At 40.9% G+C, this 18,448-nt stretch overlaps 1 protein-coding gene across 1 annotated transcript in view; it reads left to right on the top strand.

The window, feature by feature from the left end:
* LOC102384375 (von Willebrand factor D and EGF domain-containing protein-like) overlaps positions 1–18,448 on the top strand; it is a 328,357-nt gene that overhangs the window by 100,352 nt on the left and 209,557 nt on the right. The window contains exons 3-6 of the mRNA XM_025214561.1: positions 1,843–2,071; positions 6,183–6,248; positions 7,357–7,589; positions 16,218–16,307. Of these exons, the coding sequence (XP_025070346.1) occupies positions 1,843–2,071; positions 6,183–6,248; positions 7,357–7,589; positions 16,218–16,307 (618 nt within the window). The remainder of the gene's footprint in view (positions 1–1,842; positions 2,072–6,182; positions 6,249–7,356; positions 7,590–16,217; positions 16,308–18,448) is intronic.

Here is an 18,448-nt window from a genome sequence, read left to right on the forward strand (position 1 = left end):
AGGCCTGTGAACAGGCCATTTTTGGTGGTAAATTTATTAGAACCTATGGTATTAGATGGAATTTAGTATTAGATAAAGGGCCTCCAAGGATAATTCAAGGTCTTGCTGGATGTGGCATAGCACTGTCAAAGAGTCAGTTTTCACTTTTAGTCAATACCAAGCCAATGTCCTTCACTGTGTCCTTCTGATGGGATACAAAGCTGAGTCCTGGACTTCTTGTTATTAGAAATCTCACAGCATTTTTTTATTTGCAAATATACCAGTATTTTACCTACTGCCCCAAGTAATGTAAATATGTCATTATATTCTGCCTAGTTACATTCCAAGTCCTGCTTCAATGTGAGAGAGAGATTTTTTTCCCCCTATCCAGGACTAAATTGTTTTGCAATACCACTTTGCTGTGTCCTCCAAAATGACAAAGTGGTTCTTGCCTGTTCACAAATGTACAACTAGTAAGAAAAGGTGAACAAAGGACAATTTCCTTCAGTTCCAACTAAAGTTAAAAATAAGCCCTCCACTTGGAAAGCAATAATATATTTACAAGACCATGACTGTATTATTTGTAAAGTGTGTGTGGAACTTTTGTGATCAAAACAGCATAAAACTACAAGTTATTAATAAAAGGAGTGGTAAAAGTGCCCCTTACAGTTTTATGATCACCACTATGACACAACTGGCGCTTAGATTTTATCATTATAGGGACGTTAAAAATGGATCGATTGGGTAGATGGTACATCAACTTCCCTTAGAATAACTAGACCTTTGAGATATTTCAGAGCTTAACACTCACTTTTGTGTTTGTTTTCATAATGCCAGCGAGCAGATTATATTTTACCATCTGGGGATGGAAAAGTAGACTCAAAACTACCAGCTTTTAAATAGCCTCATGGGGGGGGGGGGGGGGGGGGACACCCAAAAAAAAAAGCCAGAATAAATAAATTCAAAGTACTGAATATTATCCAGCCACAAGACCTTCCTATCAGCTAGATGTACAGAGGAAACACTTTACCTTTCAAAATCCCTCCCTGGCTCCCATGATAGCATTCCCTCTGTGACTTGCCCCACCTTAAGTCTTTCTTCTCTTAAGTTTCCTTAAGTGATATTTTTGCTCCTAGTCCTCTCTCCATGTCTACGGCTTTCAGTTCTAAAGGGCCTCAAGAAATGTACCATGTTACATGCATATGCAACAGAGCCCACCACCCTGTTTCAACATACACTTTCTAGTCTCCTTGTTCAATATTTCCCATACCTGATGCATTTAATTTACTCATAAACCCATAGAATACCCAAAGTAAAAAAGAAAAAAAGGCACCCTGCTGTGTCTATCCCTGCTCCAATTCTCAGGCATTGTACACAATGAAGACTGCAGGGATTCAGCAGCAGTCAGAGCAGAAGCAACATATTTGAACATATTACATGTTGGTGTAAGATCCAAAGCAGCAAGGGACCAGGTATGGTGGAACTCGGTTCTGTCATGGTCTCACTACACCCCCATCCCTGCCCTCAGTCCTTCCCTAAGAGACAGACCATTATGCCAGGGAAAAGGTATTCTCACAGTTTACTTGGCATGAAATGAACTCAGACAGACCAGCAAATCCAACTCTTTGGCTCCATTTAAAGCCCCATCAACTCTTTTGCAGACACATAAATAGAAGTATAAGATGTTTCTGAGCTTACAGGTAGCAATTGGATTTAGAAATGATACATGGCTAAACTGATCTTCCCTTTTCAATGAAAAGTATTTTTCCCCCGCCCTGAACTCCTATTTCTAATAAACAAATGTATGTTTTAAGTGATTATATCCAGAGTGCTGGAAATGACTCCTTTTATGCTCATCCTCAGATGAATAAATGTGGAACACAAGCTCCAGTTTGGCTTTCCCTGAAATCAGAAACCCTCCCTCTTCCTGGTGAAAGAAAGCAGCTCATGGCCTGCGCTACGTGGCAATTCTTCTTTGGGAGCACCAAAGACTGCTGCTTGTTCCGAATACCTATTTCAGTTAGAAACTGCGGTGGATTCTTTGTTTATCTTTTGCAGCCCACTCAGGGATGCATGGGTTATTGTGCAGAAGGTAGGTTTAGTAAAGAATGAATTTATCAGTAAGACTGTATATGCCTCTTCTGCTCTGTGTTCAAAGGTCCTGGTATTGAAATACACATCTCACTGACCTTGCAAGTCAAGTATTACTTCCAGTAAGGTGCAGTCTATGTAGCAAATAAATCAGCCTTAGTCCAAGCTGTTTCTGAGGCACAGCTATTATTGCCAGTGCAAAATGTAATCTGGTATGTGTAAACTGAAGTGTTCTTAGCTTGGCTGCTGTTCACATGTAACCTTTACTATCGTCTTCGTCGTTGCTGTGTCTTGAAGATGTAAAACTAGCTAGTTTCTTTTTGAGGTACCATATCTAAGGTTTGCTCTTATCTTAAATAATCCAGAATCCCCCCCACAAAAGGATAACTTTGAAGCCTTGGATGGGAAAACAAATCTGATTACAGATTGTCATGGCATTAATAAAATTACTCTAGTCAGAAATAATTGGTAGCCTACTACAAAAGATCCAACCTCTGTTCTGTAACTAGGAAACAAAGAAATAGCAGAAAGAAATTATTCACTCAGTTAAACCTTCTGAACTCCGACTGTTCAGGTGCATATAGATTCAGTTAAAAGGAAGTGCCTTTTCTTAAAGAAAAAACATATCTTTATAGTCTCCTTTCAGCATTTTCGGATGTGAACATGGACATGACACACTAAGAAACTCATTACCGTATTTCCCTTAGGAAAAAATGTTTTGAAAGAGCAATTCATGTTGTTAGAGAGCTATTTTGAAATAAATATACAGATTTTGTCTTTCTTAAATAGTTCATTTTTTATGTTTTAAAATTAACAAATCAAAACTTAATTCTATAAATGAAGCGATTTCTTTGTTGTATTTGGAAATTTGTTTCATTCCATTGAAATGTTGCTTTTTCATCTTTTTCCTCTCTCTCACTTTTTAAATTTTTGAAACAAAAGTTGAGGAAAAATGGGGAAAGAAACCCTTGGGATTTTTTTACCTCCCAAGAAAAAAAAAAGGATTGTTTTTCTCCATTTCTTGAATATTGTAAACTTTCCATTCAAAAAATGAAAAAAAATAAGGAAAGTAAGAATTTCCCCATGAGCATGAAATGAAAATTTTAGATTAAAATGTGTTTAAATCATATGGATCATTTCTAGGAAGTGACAATTCTATCACATTTTTTCTAAAAAAAAAATTTTTATTTTTTTTTTTTCAGCTGAAAATGTCAATAATCTTTATAAACTAATCCCCTTTCCCAGCCTTTCTGTCAAGCATGATCCAACATAAGCTCTGGCTCTTCAGAGTGAGCATCCTACTTTTTAGTTGGGAGAAAAACTCTATATTCTACTTTTCCTCTAAGCTACAGGTTTAATGTTTTATTCCTACATATACTACTGAGGTCTGGCATGTCAGCAAACCTCTCACATCTGGGTCAAGTGTACAACCACAGCAAGCACTGGCACCTGCATGTCACTCTCTGTTAAATATATAAGGGAGTGCTTCCAGAATTGGGACAGTCTTCTCCAACAAAAATAATTTAAAACCCACTGATCAAAGTTTCTGAGTGAACAACTGGACCATGCAGGAACTGCATGAGTAATACCCCCATTCTGCTCCCTGATTTTATAGATGAAGTTTCAAAAAGTTGAATAAGGACTGACAAAGCTGCCCAGGGGCTTAACTTCAGAGTTTTGATGCTGCTTGGTATGTCATGTATCCTCTTCATGAACAGACTAGACTGGATGCAGAGTAACTTATGCTACTCAGCAATGACTCAGAGTGAAGGACTCTTATAGAGGTCCACTGTAGTAAGTGGGTGAGTTCTAGCTCATCAGCAATGAGAACTGGAGTCTGTGCAGAGAAGAACCACCACTTCCAACTAGTTCATACAAGAGCATATGCTCTTGTACATTTCTCCATACTTTCACGACCAAACATATAGACCATTAACTAGCAACATTAGCCTAATACAGAATTTGCAATACTTACTTTGAATCAATCTCCTAAATAACACATCTACACCACTCTGGCAGCATGTCTAGCCTTTTTGTTCTTGCGCCTCATGTACTAAACCCTGGAATGAGGCAGTGTAGCCCCATGGGTGCGAACAAACATTTGAATCACGCAACTCAGTTTACGCATGCAGGCATTTACCCACGCAGTCAGACATAAATTGGGAGGCGAGGCTTGGCAGGATCAGTGAGTGGGAGGGCAGGTCTGGTGGGGCTGGTGGGTCAACGGGAAGATGTGAGGTAGGGGTTAAAACAGAATAGCATGGGGGCTGGGGTGAGTGGTTGGACTTTCCTAGCCTTGGGGATATGCTGTGATGCATGCAGGCATTTGTTAGACTAGGTTAACCCATTTATATCATGTTAACCCAGGCCTGTCTAATGCTAATTCACCTTCTGAGGTGAACTAACTTAAATCAGGTGCACCATTTTCAAGGTGATTTAAGCCCTGTGAATGCCTGCATGGCCAGGTATTTAGATCGATCTAACTTTGGTTAGAACATACCCCATAAGGAAGCATCTGCCTTAACTCTTGACCATGTCAGAATGGGTCTCCCAAGTAGAGCAGGAGATACTCTGAGGGAAGCTTCATCAAATTTTGTGCCCATGTTAACTGAACAATATTCAATTTTCAAGTTCTTCAAAACCAGCTATTGTCAGAAATAAAAGAACTTTCCTTTTTGCTGGTACTGTCAACCGCTCCATTCTTTCACTCAGGATATTTTCTTGGTTCCTTTGACTCCTGGTACCACGTGCTGTTCAGAAACCACTCACAGCCAAGGGGTCTCACAGAGTTAATCTTTCTTCAATATCTAAATTGTAAGTGATTAGCACATAAGCCCCTCAATAACATAGCCTCCGGCTTCAAAAGTCTCATGCCTAAGTGCCTTAGAGGCAAAATTCTCCCATATTCAGCATAAGAAACTCCAAAACCTTCATACATTTAGAATTTGAGCATCAGAGAGAGATCAAATCTGGGGAAGTGATATGAGTGACCATGTGTGTGTGCGCATAACAAATCTTGCTCAGATGTTCCTGTGAGTTGATTACCTTATTTTGCCGTTCTTGTGTGATTTTCTGGAGAAAGTCATGATCTAAGCCATAGTTTGAAGCAATTTTCCTTAGAATATAACAAACACAAACAATATCTATGTATTCCCTATTTTAAGAAACTATTTTTTCATCTTCCTACCTTATTGCTATTTGTCATAGACATTAACATGTAAATTCTTCATTCTGATAAAACTGCCTTATGCTTTATTCTTTTGGGCATTAATAGTATTTTCTGTATTCTTCCAGAAAGCTCATTAATTCATTCCTTCAAAGAACCTGAACCAGTTCTGTGTTCCATTTGAACTTAGACCTCTAGGCTGCATCCACATGAGTGCAGACATTTGTTTCCTTAAGGACAAAAAGTGGCAACACACCTTGTGGTGCATGACAGGTTACCCCAGGTAGGGTAGGGGAGGCTGGCCCCAGAAGCCTTACCTAGGGTCCTGGGGGTCTCAGGGAGCTTCAACCATAGCGCTCCAGCAGCTGGGAGCCTAGCCAGCAGCCGGAGCACAGCTCCAACCAGTCAGGCTCCAATTTTGGACAGTGCACAGTGCCACCATGTGAACTACCCTGCTCTTTTTCTGTGTGGGGTGTTTTTTTTTTTTGACCCCAGGATCTCCTAGAGTCAACCCCCACCCCCTATTGCTACATCTAAATATGCAGTGTGTGGCACCACAGACGGGTCTGCAGCATCACATGCTGCACAGCCACACTTTTCTGGATGTGGCCCTAGAGTTCAAAGGACAGTAAAATACAGTGCAATATTATTATATCTCTTAAATGTTATCCCTAACATTGGAATCAAATTATTTGTTGAAGCATAGAGGAAGCAAGACATATTTTTAGAGTACTAGTAGCTACTCAGAGCTTAGAGAAAAGACGCTATCTGGGATTCTAACATGTTCCTTGCCAGCCAGTCTACCACAACACATGCCACATGCAGCCTAAAAGAATGTGGAAATGCTGCTCATTCCATGAGCAATGACTTAGAGATTATTTGTGAGTCAACAGGGTACCACTTTGTCATCACTGCAGCATACTGACTTCTTGCATCTCTTCTATTATTGTTGCAGAGTTAAAACCAAAGGTCTGTGCTCCTGGGGAATCTGAAGGTGAAGGAATTTGCCAGGGTAATAATATTAACATTATCTAGCACCAAATGTGTTGCATACTTTGTTTCTAAAACATGTTCTTCTATGTATACAGTCCTGGACAAATGGGGTTAGTATTTTTAACAGATTACCTAAATTCTTTCTTTTTATTCTATTTTCATATTTTTTTTATTGCTTCTTATATAATAAAATAATTGAATTAGGGCCTTGTTACACTTTATGCTGAAACTTGTGCAAATGTTAATCAGCTAAGTGTTGATTGGCTGAGTGGAGCAGTCATACCTTAAGGTGAAAAACTCTCTGGCTGTCCTTCACCTGCACAGCTCTGACTTGCCACTAGAGGCCTGGTGAGCAGGGGCAGGACCGGTTTGCTGCTCCACTGCAGTGGCTGCGGTGCCTCCTGCCACTATCCAGACTGGCTTGCTGCTAGAGCTCCAATCTTTTTTTTCCCCGGAGATCACCCCACAGTGCTGCTGCCAGCTGGGCTGCCAGTCAGCCAGGCACTGCCTGAACTCCGAGGGGCCTGATCCTTTTCAAAACTCAAGCAGCACTTGGCCAACCAGGATCCTGGGTGGAAGCAGTACATAGGGATGCAATCCAGAGGAAAAAAAGGATTGGACCTCTCAGAGTTCAAGCAGTGAGCCAGTCCAGGCAACAGCAGGAGGCACCACAGCTGCCAGGTGCTCAAGAGCTGCAGCGTTCACTCTGCCTGATGTCCCCAGGGGGCGAGGCACCATGCCTGGCCTGTTGCGCCCCAGCATCCCCATTCAGAAAGGGCCATTGCATCCTGGGATGCTAGAGAACTTCATCTTGGGTGGAACTGCTGTTGGGAGTGGCCACACCATAGTAGAACAGCAGCAAAATTAGGTGGATTAGAGATAATTCTGCCCTGGAGTGGCGTACTTTTAAACCAATCCATGAGTGCTTTAAACCACCTAAAGGTGCTAATGTGCATCAAATCCAGGGGTTAAGAGCTCCAGAAGCTGCTAAAACTTACCATGTAACACGGCCCTTACAGACATATGCAATGCAACGTTTCTGCAACATTTCACAATGTTCATATTTACATGATTAAGGAAGAAATACGCTACTATCAATGTCTGCAGCATATCACTTCTTTTTCCAGGAAAATTCCCAACCCTGATTTTGCAACCAGTGATTACTGCTGAGCTTGTGAGAGGCAATGTCCATCTCAAATGTGCTTACAGCCATTCTTCCTCAACTCAGCCTTTGCACTATGTGGTGGTCTGGTCACGCCATTCCGCATCCAGCATGAAAGAACAGATCCATCGTGACACAACTCTGCAGACATTCTCCTATGTAGAGATGGATGGAGTTAATTTCAGATTGGGAGTAACGGTAATGCTGTCCTGAACTCAGCAAACAAGGTCAAATACTCAAGAGGAACCAAATCCCTGTTTAGAATTTTCCTTTCACTTTTATTAATTCTATTCTCCACTACCTATATTTACATCTATTGTAAAAGAACTTGTCCAGATAGAAGTATATTTCAAACCAGGATTATTAAATACCATTTGTCAAGGCAGAACCCATGACCTTTATGTAAAGTAAAGGTCTTCATTTCACAATTTTTCTTAATACTTTCATTAATGATATAATGCACCTCACATTCTCTGGCTCTAGAACAAACACACTTAACTGTTTATGTACTAAGCAAATACACCTTGAATATTTGATAGATGCGCTTCAGTTTGAATGGCATTTAATTGGCGTAAGTAAGATATATATGCAGTGCATCTGTGTATGTGTGCATGCATGTGTACGTACACCTATGAGTTAGGAAAAATACAGAGAGCATTTCTCCAATCTCTCATCAGTGTAACTACATAGACTGAATAGGTAGTATACAGGGTAATTTCATACTCACAGACCAGATACAAAAAAAAAATCTTCCAGAGAAAAGAAAGATGGTACATTTTAAAATGGAAGAAGATTTATTTTCAAGGGTTTTTTTTAATATAGCTGTCTGCCACTCTGATTGTGAATCTTTGGTTCTATTGTAAGCTGACAGACAGCATTCCCTACAAAACCATCTTTAAGCACTGCATGCATCTGTCGGGTTATACAGGAATACAGGTCTAGTTTTAACAGTAGCAGCAAAAATACAGAAGACAATACAGAAGTGTGAAAAGTTTGAGTCATATGAATTCATGGCTTTCCACAGTCCGGAAACCTGACTTAAATTTAAATTATAAAAATAAAACCATTAGTCATATTATAGATACCGGAAGAATAAACAGATTTAACAGTCCTATATTAAGGCATGCTGGAAACAGCCTGGGTGTTTTGAATCTTTTTTTCATTTGAGACATTTAAAAATGTGAAGTTTATTCCAGTTCTTACAAAGGTTAGACATTTATAGCACAGCTAAATCTGGACAGTTTTGCTAGTTTCTCCTCATAATTATGCCACCTGCATTTGTAGTCTGACTGATTCTTTTGAGCTGATATGAGGCAGACAAATTAATTCTGCCAGTTTTTGTGGTGAGTTTTGTTACATCGAGCTATCTATTGTCATCAACATAATTTCACTTCCAATCAGTTCAAATCTAGATGTAAGCAATCCTGGAGGGATTCAGAAACAGGTAGTTTTCTTAACTAGTAACGTCCTCAAGTCTTTATAGACTTCCATTTTTCTGATATGGAAATTAGCCCTTCATTGTCCTCTTCTAAAATCCACGTGTTTAATTTAGCAATCTTAATGAGAATGAAATGTTCAGTTCACTGCTAGAATTTTTTTAGAAGCTCTTCATGGTCTATTTGAATAATTATAATTATCCCCAAATTGTCAGTGGTGAGAGCCATGCAAGAAAGCTTCAGCTATAACATGGAGTTCGGTCTAAAATGTTTTACAAAAATAAAGATCTGAAAAAGTGTTTTATGCTGTTCCACCTTGGGTTCCTAATAAAAACTGTGAGAAAACAGATTCTCCTTTAACTACGAATGCTATAAATTAGGAGAAACTTTATGCATGTCATTAGTTATGCCAATGTAAACTGGTGTAAATGAGAAGAGAATCAAATCCAAAGGACCAGATTCAACCCTGACTGAGTACAGATGTTTTTCAATTAGGGAAAATTTCTCAGAAATTTCCCCAGGAGAAATCTTTCTAGGAGAGGGAGCTGTACAGACATTCACTTTGTAGCTGCTCCCTCCCCCTTCTCTCTGTGCCTTCCTAAAATCAGGCTGGTTCCAGTGTGGGCAAGGGGAGCAGAGCAATGCCTGCTCCACTACTTCTACTACGGAGTGGGCTGTGGAGCAAGGGGGAAAGATTCTCCACACCTGCCCCCAACTGGGCTCTGGGGAACAGCGTGGAGGATCTGCCTCCTTCACTCTGCTCCCTATCCCTGGGACTGGAGTAGAGGGAGCATGGGGTAAAGCCCCCAGCCCCTACCCAAAGCAGGGCAGTGTCTGGCCATGGGAAAAGGCAGGGATCAATAGCTGGTACTCCCCTCCTCTCCCCTCCCTGACTGGTGTGAGGGGAAGAGAGCCTCGAGCCATGCCTTCCTCAAGCCAGGAACTTCCCTGGCTTAGGGAAGGGGCTGTTGGCTGTACCTTGCTACTTCTTGTCTCACCAGGTGGGAAAAGGAGTGGTGGGGCAAAACTCCCTAGTCTGGAACAGCTGCTCTTCCACTCTGCTCCCCGTCTTTTGGAGCAAAGTGGAGGAAGCAGCAGGGCAACCCCCTGCCTGCTTCTTATTCCTGGGACTCAGGTGTGACAAACAGGCAGAGGGCTCACAGACTTGCTCCCTTTGCTCTGTTCCTGGTGCGGGGAGCCAAGGGGATAAAGCAAGGCTTGGGGAGGCATTCCCCAACCTGTTTGCCCCTGACGAGCTTCCTACCCCCCCCCCAACTCAGCTGGGGGGCAAAGGAAAGCTGGTAAGGGACACTGCCACCCCCTGTGGTCAGCTCCTGGTGCCCCTGCTTGCTTCTCATGCTGACAACTCTAGTGTGAGAAGCAGGCAGGGGGATAAGCTGCTCCCTGCTGCTTACCCTCCAGTGTCTGGAAGCCAAGTAGAGGAAGCACTTCAGCAAAGCTGCTCATAACAAGAACTGTGGTGCAAGAAGCAGGGAAGAGAAGCTTCCCTTCCCAGTCTACAGGAGGGGTAAGAGATGCTCCCTCCCTCCCATTCCTTCTCACGGGTGGGGGACAGGACTATGGTGATCCCAGTCTTCCTGCAAAAACTCTGCCAGGAGTGACTTAACTCTGGTTGTTCCAGGGATATTTTTCCCCTGAAGAAGCCATTTTGTCCCTGGGAGAAAAAGCCTGAGTGCCTGTACACTTTTGCTTTCTACCAAAAGAACAGCAATTCTCCCAGTAGAAAGTAAATTTCTGTATCTAGCCCCTGTAGGTATAGGGAGCTGAAGCATGGGCGACTGGTGCCGCCTTACACGGGGTGGGGGGCACATACCCCCACAGTGACCAGTCAGCAACCGGGGGGGAGGAGGTCCCCCCACAGTCCCCCCACATTTTGCTGACCGGGGCGGGAGGTCCCCCCACATTTCACTGACCGGGGCAGAAGTCCCCCCTGCAGCAAAACTTACTGACTGGTGAATAGCTGTGCTGCTCCCATCACTCACCGGCTTCCGGAAGTGGCCACCGGCACTCCTACCAGCCCCCTCCTGCCCATCACCTAAGTGGGGAGCACGGCCTGTCAGGGGGTGCACCAGTGCTCTCAGGGGGTGCACATGCACCCTCACGTACCCTCTACATGTTGCCATTGGGCTGAAGGAGCAATGGCTGGAGGGATTTCAGTTGGCCAGCTTAGCTTTAAACCAAGCTGAACACAAATGATAGGGGCTCAAGACAAAAGCTAATAGGTGAAGTGCCTTTGCTGACTGTTTTTGCCAAATCCTTTTGTTATCATAGAGAGGGAAACCTAAGAACTTATTTTTTTCTCTCAAAAATAAGTGCATAGGAACAAAATAGAACAGAATGTGCCACTAATGGGAAAAATTTAGTCCTAGAATAGCAGCAACAATTCTACAGTCACCCGTGCTTACTCTACTTTTTATCCACTAGTACATGGTCTAAATTTGGCCTTAATGCTTCCACAGAAGAATTTGGAATTATATTATTTTTAATATTAGTCTGAAATGAGCATCTTCTCCTTTCACTCTTTTATATAATATAGCCAAGAGGAAAAGAAATTAAATCATCTTTTAGGTGATTGATATCTACACGGTTTTTCATTCATCACAAAGTCTCCAGGTACTATGATAAGGCACATAATAGAATATCCATCAATAAGTTTTAATATATATTGGAACCATATAATAGCTTTAATAGGACCTTACGGAGTAATTGAGATTTAGTGAGCCAATGTTGTTGAACTTCTATCGACTTCTCTTTTGTCTAAACAGCCAAAGATATTTCTTCATAGTACTCATATGCATTCCCCCAACTTTGGGCTCTTGTTTCAGAAAATGTTTTTGGAAGCATAGTATAATAAAACTTAATGCAAACTTAAATACATCCACAATATGCTTCTATTTCTACATAAAACACTGAGAGAAGCCCATTCCATCTGATTCAAAACCTAGCATTCCTAAGCCGTATTTATGTGACATTGACAGAGGTCATTCCATTCCTACAGGCATAGCCATCTACACATTACAGTAAGCACAGTGTGAGTAATGAGTTATGTTAAGAAAAGAAGGTATTTAGAAGAAAACTGAGCAGATTTTGCTCAGCACAGCAGTCTGAAAGTTCACATGGTGAGAAGCAATTGTCACCATACATAAACTATGATACACACTGTAAAATAAAATGTTTAAGAAGAATTGGCCTTTTTGAGGTCGGTGCTAGATGTGTCCATCTTGCTGATGCCTTACACCACAAAAAGAGAACCTAGTGAAAAGCAAGTAAACTCATTTCTATTCTGCTTTAACAGTCAAAAGAGAACTGTTTAATTCCCACTCAAAATGGATGAGGAAAGAAGTTTTTCCATGTTTAACTATTTCCTTATCTAGAGTACAGAGGTGTTTAGCATGTTAGTATGAAATCAAGCAGAACCTAGGGCAGAGACTAACAAGTTCAGAGAGGCATGAGCTTTTGTAGGCAACAATCTACTTCATCAGATATATCTAGCCATAGGCTCATGTTTCCACTTGTACATTCTCTCTGTCCCCATAAATACTGTATTCCAGTCTACACAATGGCACCAGTCCAATAGTCTGATAGTCCTGATGACAGTTTGGACCCTGTGTAAACTGAGGAGTAAACAGAACCTAGGTCTCTCCTTTCATGGGCAAATACTCCAGCAATGAGGCTAATGCTATTATGTAAAAGGGCCCTGTTTTAAGAAGAAATTGGGTAAGACCGTATTTTATGAGCAGCCACAATCCTGTCAACTGGCTTCTATGAAAAACACACAAGTACCAAAGATTGCCACTGTGTTACTTTCAATAGTAATGATGAGTGAAAAAAAATTAACAAAGCATAATTTTTCCAGTTCAAAATGAATTATGTAACCTGAAGTCAAAATTTACTTGTGATACTTTGGGATTCTCACATTTTACAGAAATAAAGAGTTAAAAAAAAAAACAAACAAACAAACACAAAACAAAAAAAACCGTTCCTCCCCCTCCAGCCCTAACAATAAAATAAGACATTATGAAGATGCTGATGAAAGATGCTGAGGGAAGACTGTCAATGTGCATGACAAATCCTGTTTAGAAGTTAATAATCCCTCAACCAATTCCCAGATCTGATCATTCAGGCCAGGTACAGACATTACTCTTTTACCAGTATAAAAAAAGATCAGAAATTGATCTACACCTGTAACAGAACAGAATTTCAACACACAAAACTGGTCTATACCCATAACAGAAGTACAGCACATAAGGCTGGGTTAAAAATGGTGGGACCCAGTCTAAGATTTACAAATGTGGGGCAAATGTGTGTGTTTCTGCATCTAAATCATGCTGCTTACAGAAAACCACATAACTTAGATTGTGGCTAGGTACAGACATTCAAAAAGCCAAAGGGGGAATTATTTTTTCCTAATGTTATTGGGTGAATATTGGCTTTTCATACATGTACTGTTCTACTGACTTCAAAGTGAAATGGGAGTGAATCTGAAGAAATCAGTGGGAATCTGAAGAAATAAGTCAGCATTAAAGTTAAAAAAAAGACATTTTTTGTTTCTAGCCCTTTTTATTTTGTAGGTATTTTTACCTTTTTTTGCCCTCTAGAAATCATTTCAGGCACATAAAAGAGAGGAACCAAATCACAACCAGAAACAATTGAATTACTGTGTCTGAAATTTCCTTAACAGATTGCTGATTCTTTAAAATAGAGGATAATATATAATTGCATTTTAAAATGATTTGAAGAGTTTGTGAATAATACCGCCCAACCTGTCAATGCTGTCAGCAGAGTGCCATTAGTGTTGTTATCTTTTTGTTTTAAATGATACATGGATATGAAAAAAAAAAAAAAGTTGATTGCAGAACTGGAGAAGAGCTAGTATTTAGCTGAAGGCAAAAAACTCCTGAGAGGTACTATCATAATAATTATCTGACAAACTGTCAGCCTGTAGCTCAGTGGCCAATAAACATATCTGATGATTGTGAAATGAATGTACACCTAACAAGGTAAAGTAGAAACTAAAAGGAAAGATGAACTTTAAAAAAGATAGGGATAAAATGTAATGGTATAACACAAGATGTGTCCATATATTTCCAATTTCAAATACACTGCTCTTCACATGACCTACAGATCTTATTCAGCCCACCCAAGATGCCTACTCTACTTGGGTGATTATTCTTGATTTGCCAAAAAAAATGCATGGGAATGATGAGATGATATTTTAGAGGTATTTCAACTATAGTTACAGATGAACACAAAACTTCTTTGTGTTACGTTCCACTTTCAGAATATAAACTATATATATATATATACCATCCTCTTCTCAAATACACTGGTATTTTCAGAAGGAAACCACCATTTTAATATTCTTGACTAAAGCTGTTGAACCAAAAAGTACAAACCCCCCAGTAAGCATTACCAGGGTCAGTGTAAACAGAGCATCTGCAATGCAGATGTATTAGATTCATTCACTGACATTGGTAGTTGAGTAATGTTTTTCACTAAGGGAAATGACATTATCTCTTATTCTGCTGCCAACAATTGGTCAAATCTTGATTCTGTGAAGACTTTTCCCACTGTAGCAGCTGTGACAAAAAGTAAAACATCAGCAGTCACTGCCTACCATCCCAGAAAATGATCTTTTTTAACATTGCATGGACTGAATGCAAACATTTAAAGAACAATGCCATCATGATGAATAACAAATACTTAACACTAACAAGAATTAAATAGGGAGAAATACTTTTAGAGGAAAATTATTGAAATACACAAGAGTTGAAAACCTATGATTCGACAGCACCAAAGGAATGCTTATTCCTGTTAGGAGAAGCCAAACGCAAGGTAATTTCAAAAGGATTCTATCTGCTCAAAATAAGGTATTATATAGGTTCCCCTTAGCAACCTGAGAGCAGATATTATAGCTGGCCTGACACCAAGAATATATCAAATAAAGACAACACGTTGGAGAGCACAAAGGAACCGTTCTAAGAAGAGTGTTCCTGAGAAACTTGCACTTACAGGAAAAAAAAGAGGCAAAACACTGCTTCAACTTCTAGGATCTAGGGGTGGTACATACCTCACCCAAGGCATTTCTCACTTTCTGGGTGGACACAAAAAACTTCAGTAGCAGAAGTTACAGGATAGCTACAAAGTTTAAAGGAAAATTGCAGTATACATGTAAGAGAGGAGACATGTACAGAGTTAGGGAGAGGAGGAGGTCTTATACAAACCTAAAAATGGTTGGCATCACAAGGCTATGAGGCTTTGAAAGTATTGTTATTTGTTCTGAAAAAGTTTCTTAACCAAGAACTGGATTTTCAAATATGACTAGACACCGGTGGCTGCCATTGTGGCATGGATAGCCAATATATCAAGTTCTGGAAAGCTACCCCAAGATGTTTACTCCCTGTATAAAATAAAGCAGTTCCCCTTCACAGGTTATTTTAGCCTTCGAATATCAGCCACCATAAATGTGACTTCTGGCTATCTGAAACTGATTCTGTAAGTCACTATCAGTTATTCTAATTATGAGCAGGAGAGAAATTAATAGGTACAGTCTGGCAATTTGTAATAGGTTGCTTTAAGGAGGGTTTGTGTAGCATAATCTTGTGTTTCAAGAAATGGTGTTTTCAGCTTCAATATTCTGAAACAATAGAGTTTATTTTCAAGGAAATATGAAGATGGCAGATAGTGTGTAGCTTCCATGAGATAAAAGCTGCACGGCTGTTTTAGGAATAAAACATAATTGGTTTGGCATTTTATGTGTTTTCCCCAAAACACAACCATGTAGACACATATAATATTATTTAGACAGCACTTTTATAACGTGCCAAGAAAAATGGTGCAGACAACTTCTATTATGAGTCTGACACTATTTCTGGGGGAGGATGATTGTCCTAATAAAAGAAAGGCTGAAAAATAAGGACTAAAAAGAGGTTATATGGCCCAGTGGGAAGGACACTAACCTGAGAATCTACAGAACTGAACCTATATAACCTACTGTGTGACCTTGGACATGTTCTTTACCAGTACTTCTTTATTCAGTCTTTCCCTCAACAAAATTGCAAGAATAATACACCCCTTTAATAGTTGCTTCAGTATCTACAAAAGAAAGTGCCATGTAAGTGTTAAGAATTATTAAGAGCTAATACCAGTGTCTCCTTCCTTTTCAAATAAATGCACAAAAGATTATTTAAATCCTCAAGATTTATAAACAAACTTGCAAACAACAGACCCTAAAAATCTATTACTTTTCTAAAGGCAAAAACACAATAACCCGGATAACTAGAAAATATGATGTGATTATATAATCTCTCTCATGCTTTACTTCAAGACAAACTGAGAGATACAATATTTATTTATTTATTTATTACAGGTCTTTTGCACTGTTACTGCTTTTATGAAGGACCCACCTGATCAGCAGTCATTGTCTGAAGAGAGCACTGGATTTTATATTGGGATTAAGGTATTAGTGATGTGCCCTGATTTACTGATTTTCTCTATACTGAAGAATATGCATTTATTACAAACATGCTTTGAAAGATAAATGCACAATAAGATAAGCCTTAATAGTCATAAACAATACTGCTATGTTTCTAGTAAGACAGTGTCTTAGTAAATGATATACCATTTTATTTGTTTGGAAACCTTTCTAATGCACCCATCAGTGTAGTGTATAGATGCTAACACTGTTAAAACACATAGTATGAAAAAGGGCTTCATGTATTCTATAGCATTTCCTCAAAGCTATGTATAATGCTAGGAGTGCCTCATTTCCATGGAGTCAGTATGCCTTTGCATTCAGACTATAAGGATAAGGAGAGAGAAATTAATGTCGAGAAAATATCTGCCTAGGGCCATGTGTAGAGGAAATGAGGTGCATATGTGCACAACACTTTGAAGTGGGCTAAATGCTTTTGCTCTGTTTTAATGGTGTCGGTGTTTGCACGCTTCAGCAGCGTATTGCGCATTAATTCCAGCCACTGTAGGAAATTTGATGGTGTAATGCACCTTAAATGACTTGGGGCGCAGCGAACTAGAACTCCTTCAAGGAGTTTTAGTTTGCTGCCCCTACAGCCATGAAGTGAAGCACTGGGCTCCATGCAGCTCCACGGCTCTGCAGAAAGCCCTGCAGGCAGCCTGGCAGCAGCCCGGGAAAGCAGAATCTGCCCAAGAAAAGCAGCATGCCTGATCCCGCCCCCCGGATCCTGCCTGCCTGCCTGAGCTGCGTGGAGACCTGATGCTTCCCTCTGCAGCTGCGATGCCCCCTGAGACCACCCGGGCTGGGTGCCTGCAGGTGGGTGCCCCCCTGGGGGGGGTGCTGCCACTGCTATGGAGGGAAGCACCATCTCCTTCACCCCCAATTTAGCTCAGGGACTGCTCCACCCACCAGCAGCTCACACTCCCCTCCCCACCAGAGAGCCAGGTAAGTCAGTGGGATGGGGGCATGACAGGGGGTTTAATTAGCTCCAAATTGAAGTGGTGGGTTTTAAAACCCACTGCTTCAATGTAGGGCCCCTGTTTCATTTATACACACCCTATGGTCACAGGAAGAGACTGAAAAATCAGTATCTTTTAAGTATAACCCACAGAGATAATGTTTCTGTAAGGTAGATGCCACTGATATATTAGTGCATTTGGATGCTGTTTTCAATATTAAGAAACAAATTCTATTGGTCTTTTTGAGCAATAATTGTGTCTCAGTGTATATTGTTAGGTTCCAACCAGAGTCTTGTGTAGACCAGTCAGCATTGTGTGAGATGTTGTGGTCCCTACTTACTTTATGACAATTGGAGAAAGCATGCCTCCTACCTTCAATTATCTGGTGGCTTCATAGTTTATTGCATAGTAGACAGCATTTGCCTTGGCAGCAGGGTAGATCTGTATTCTGTATCTGAAGGTCAGATGGAAATGGCAGTGTGGCAGGCACAGAGCCACGAGGAAAGACTTACTCTGACTGGGTGAAGAGTGGAGCCGGCGGGATGCTGCACCGGAACAGAAGTGCAGTGAAAGTGAAACGCAGGAGGAAAAAATGCTGCGCTAAAAGAAAAAGAGTAAAAGGAATGGCGGAGTTGGAAGGAGCCAGGGCTGGCTTCCACATCGGTGTGGGCATGCTTTATGGCAGCGTGCTGGGGCTGAATTAATGGCTGGCCCCCTGAGACCGGGATAAAAGGCCCAGCAGAAGAGCAGCTTAGGGGACCGGGGAGTGAGTTCCCCGATAGGCCCAGAATGACCCAGAATAGAACAGAGTTCCACTGCAGGGACATGGTGGCTGCCCCGGGAAGGGGCTTTCCAAGATAAGCAGAGCCATACAAGGCTCAGTGACTTACCTGAAGAAGTACTGTGGACTCCGGACATCTCCAGCCCAGATTGGATCCAGGCAGGACCTGAAGGGACAAAAAGAGATGGACGTCTGAGCCACAGCAAGTATAGAGCCAAGAGAAAGACAGAGACACTGGGGAGCAAGGTAACCCAGGGTTGGAAAGACGCTTAGGTAGGACCAAGTACGGTTGGGGAAAACTCGGACATGATAACATCCCAATCCGACCATCATAAATTCAGAAGACTGGAACACCAGAGTCTATACTGTACCAGCACTAGCAATCC

The sequence above is a fragment of the Alligator sinensis genome, unplaced genomic scaffold (genome assembly GCF_000455745.1).
Source record: "Alligator sinensis unplaced genomic scaffold, ASM45574v1 scaffold1176_1, whole genome shotgun sequence".
Classification (NCBI taxonomy): Eukaryota; Metazoa; Chordata; order Crocodylia; family Alligatoridae; genus Alligator; species Alligator sinensis.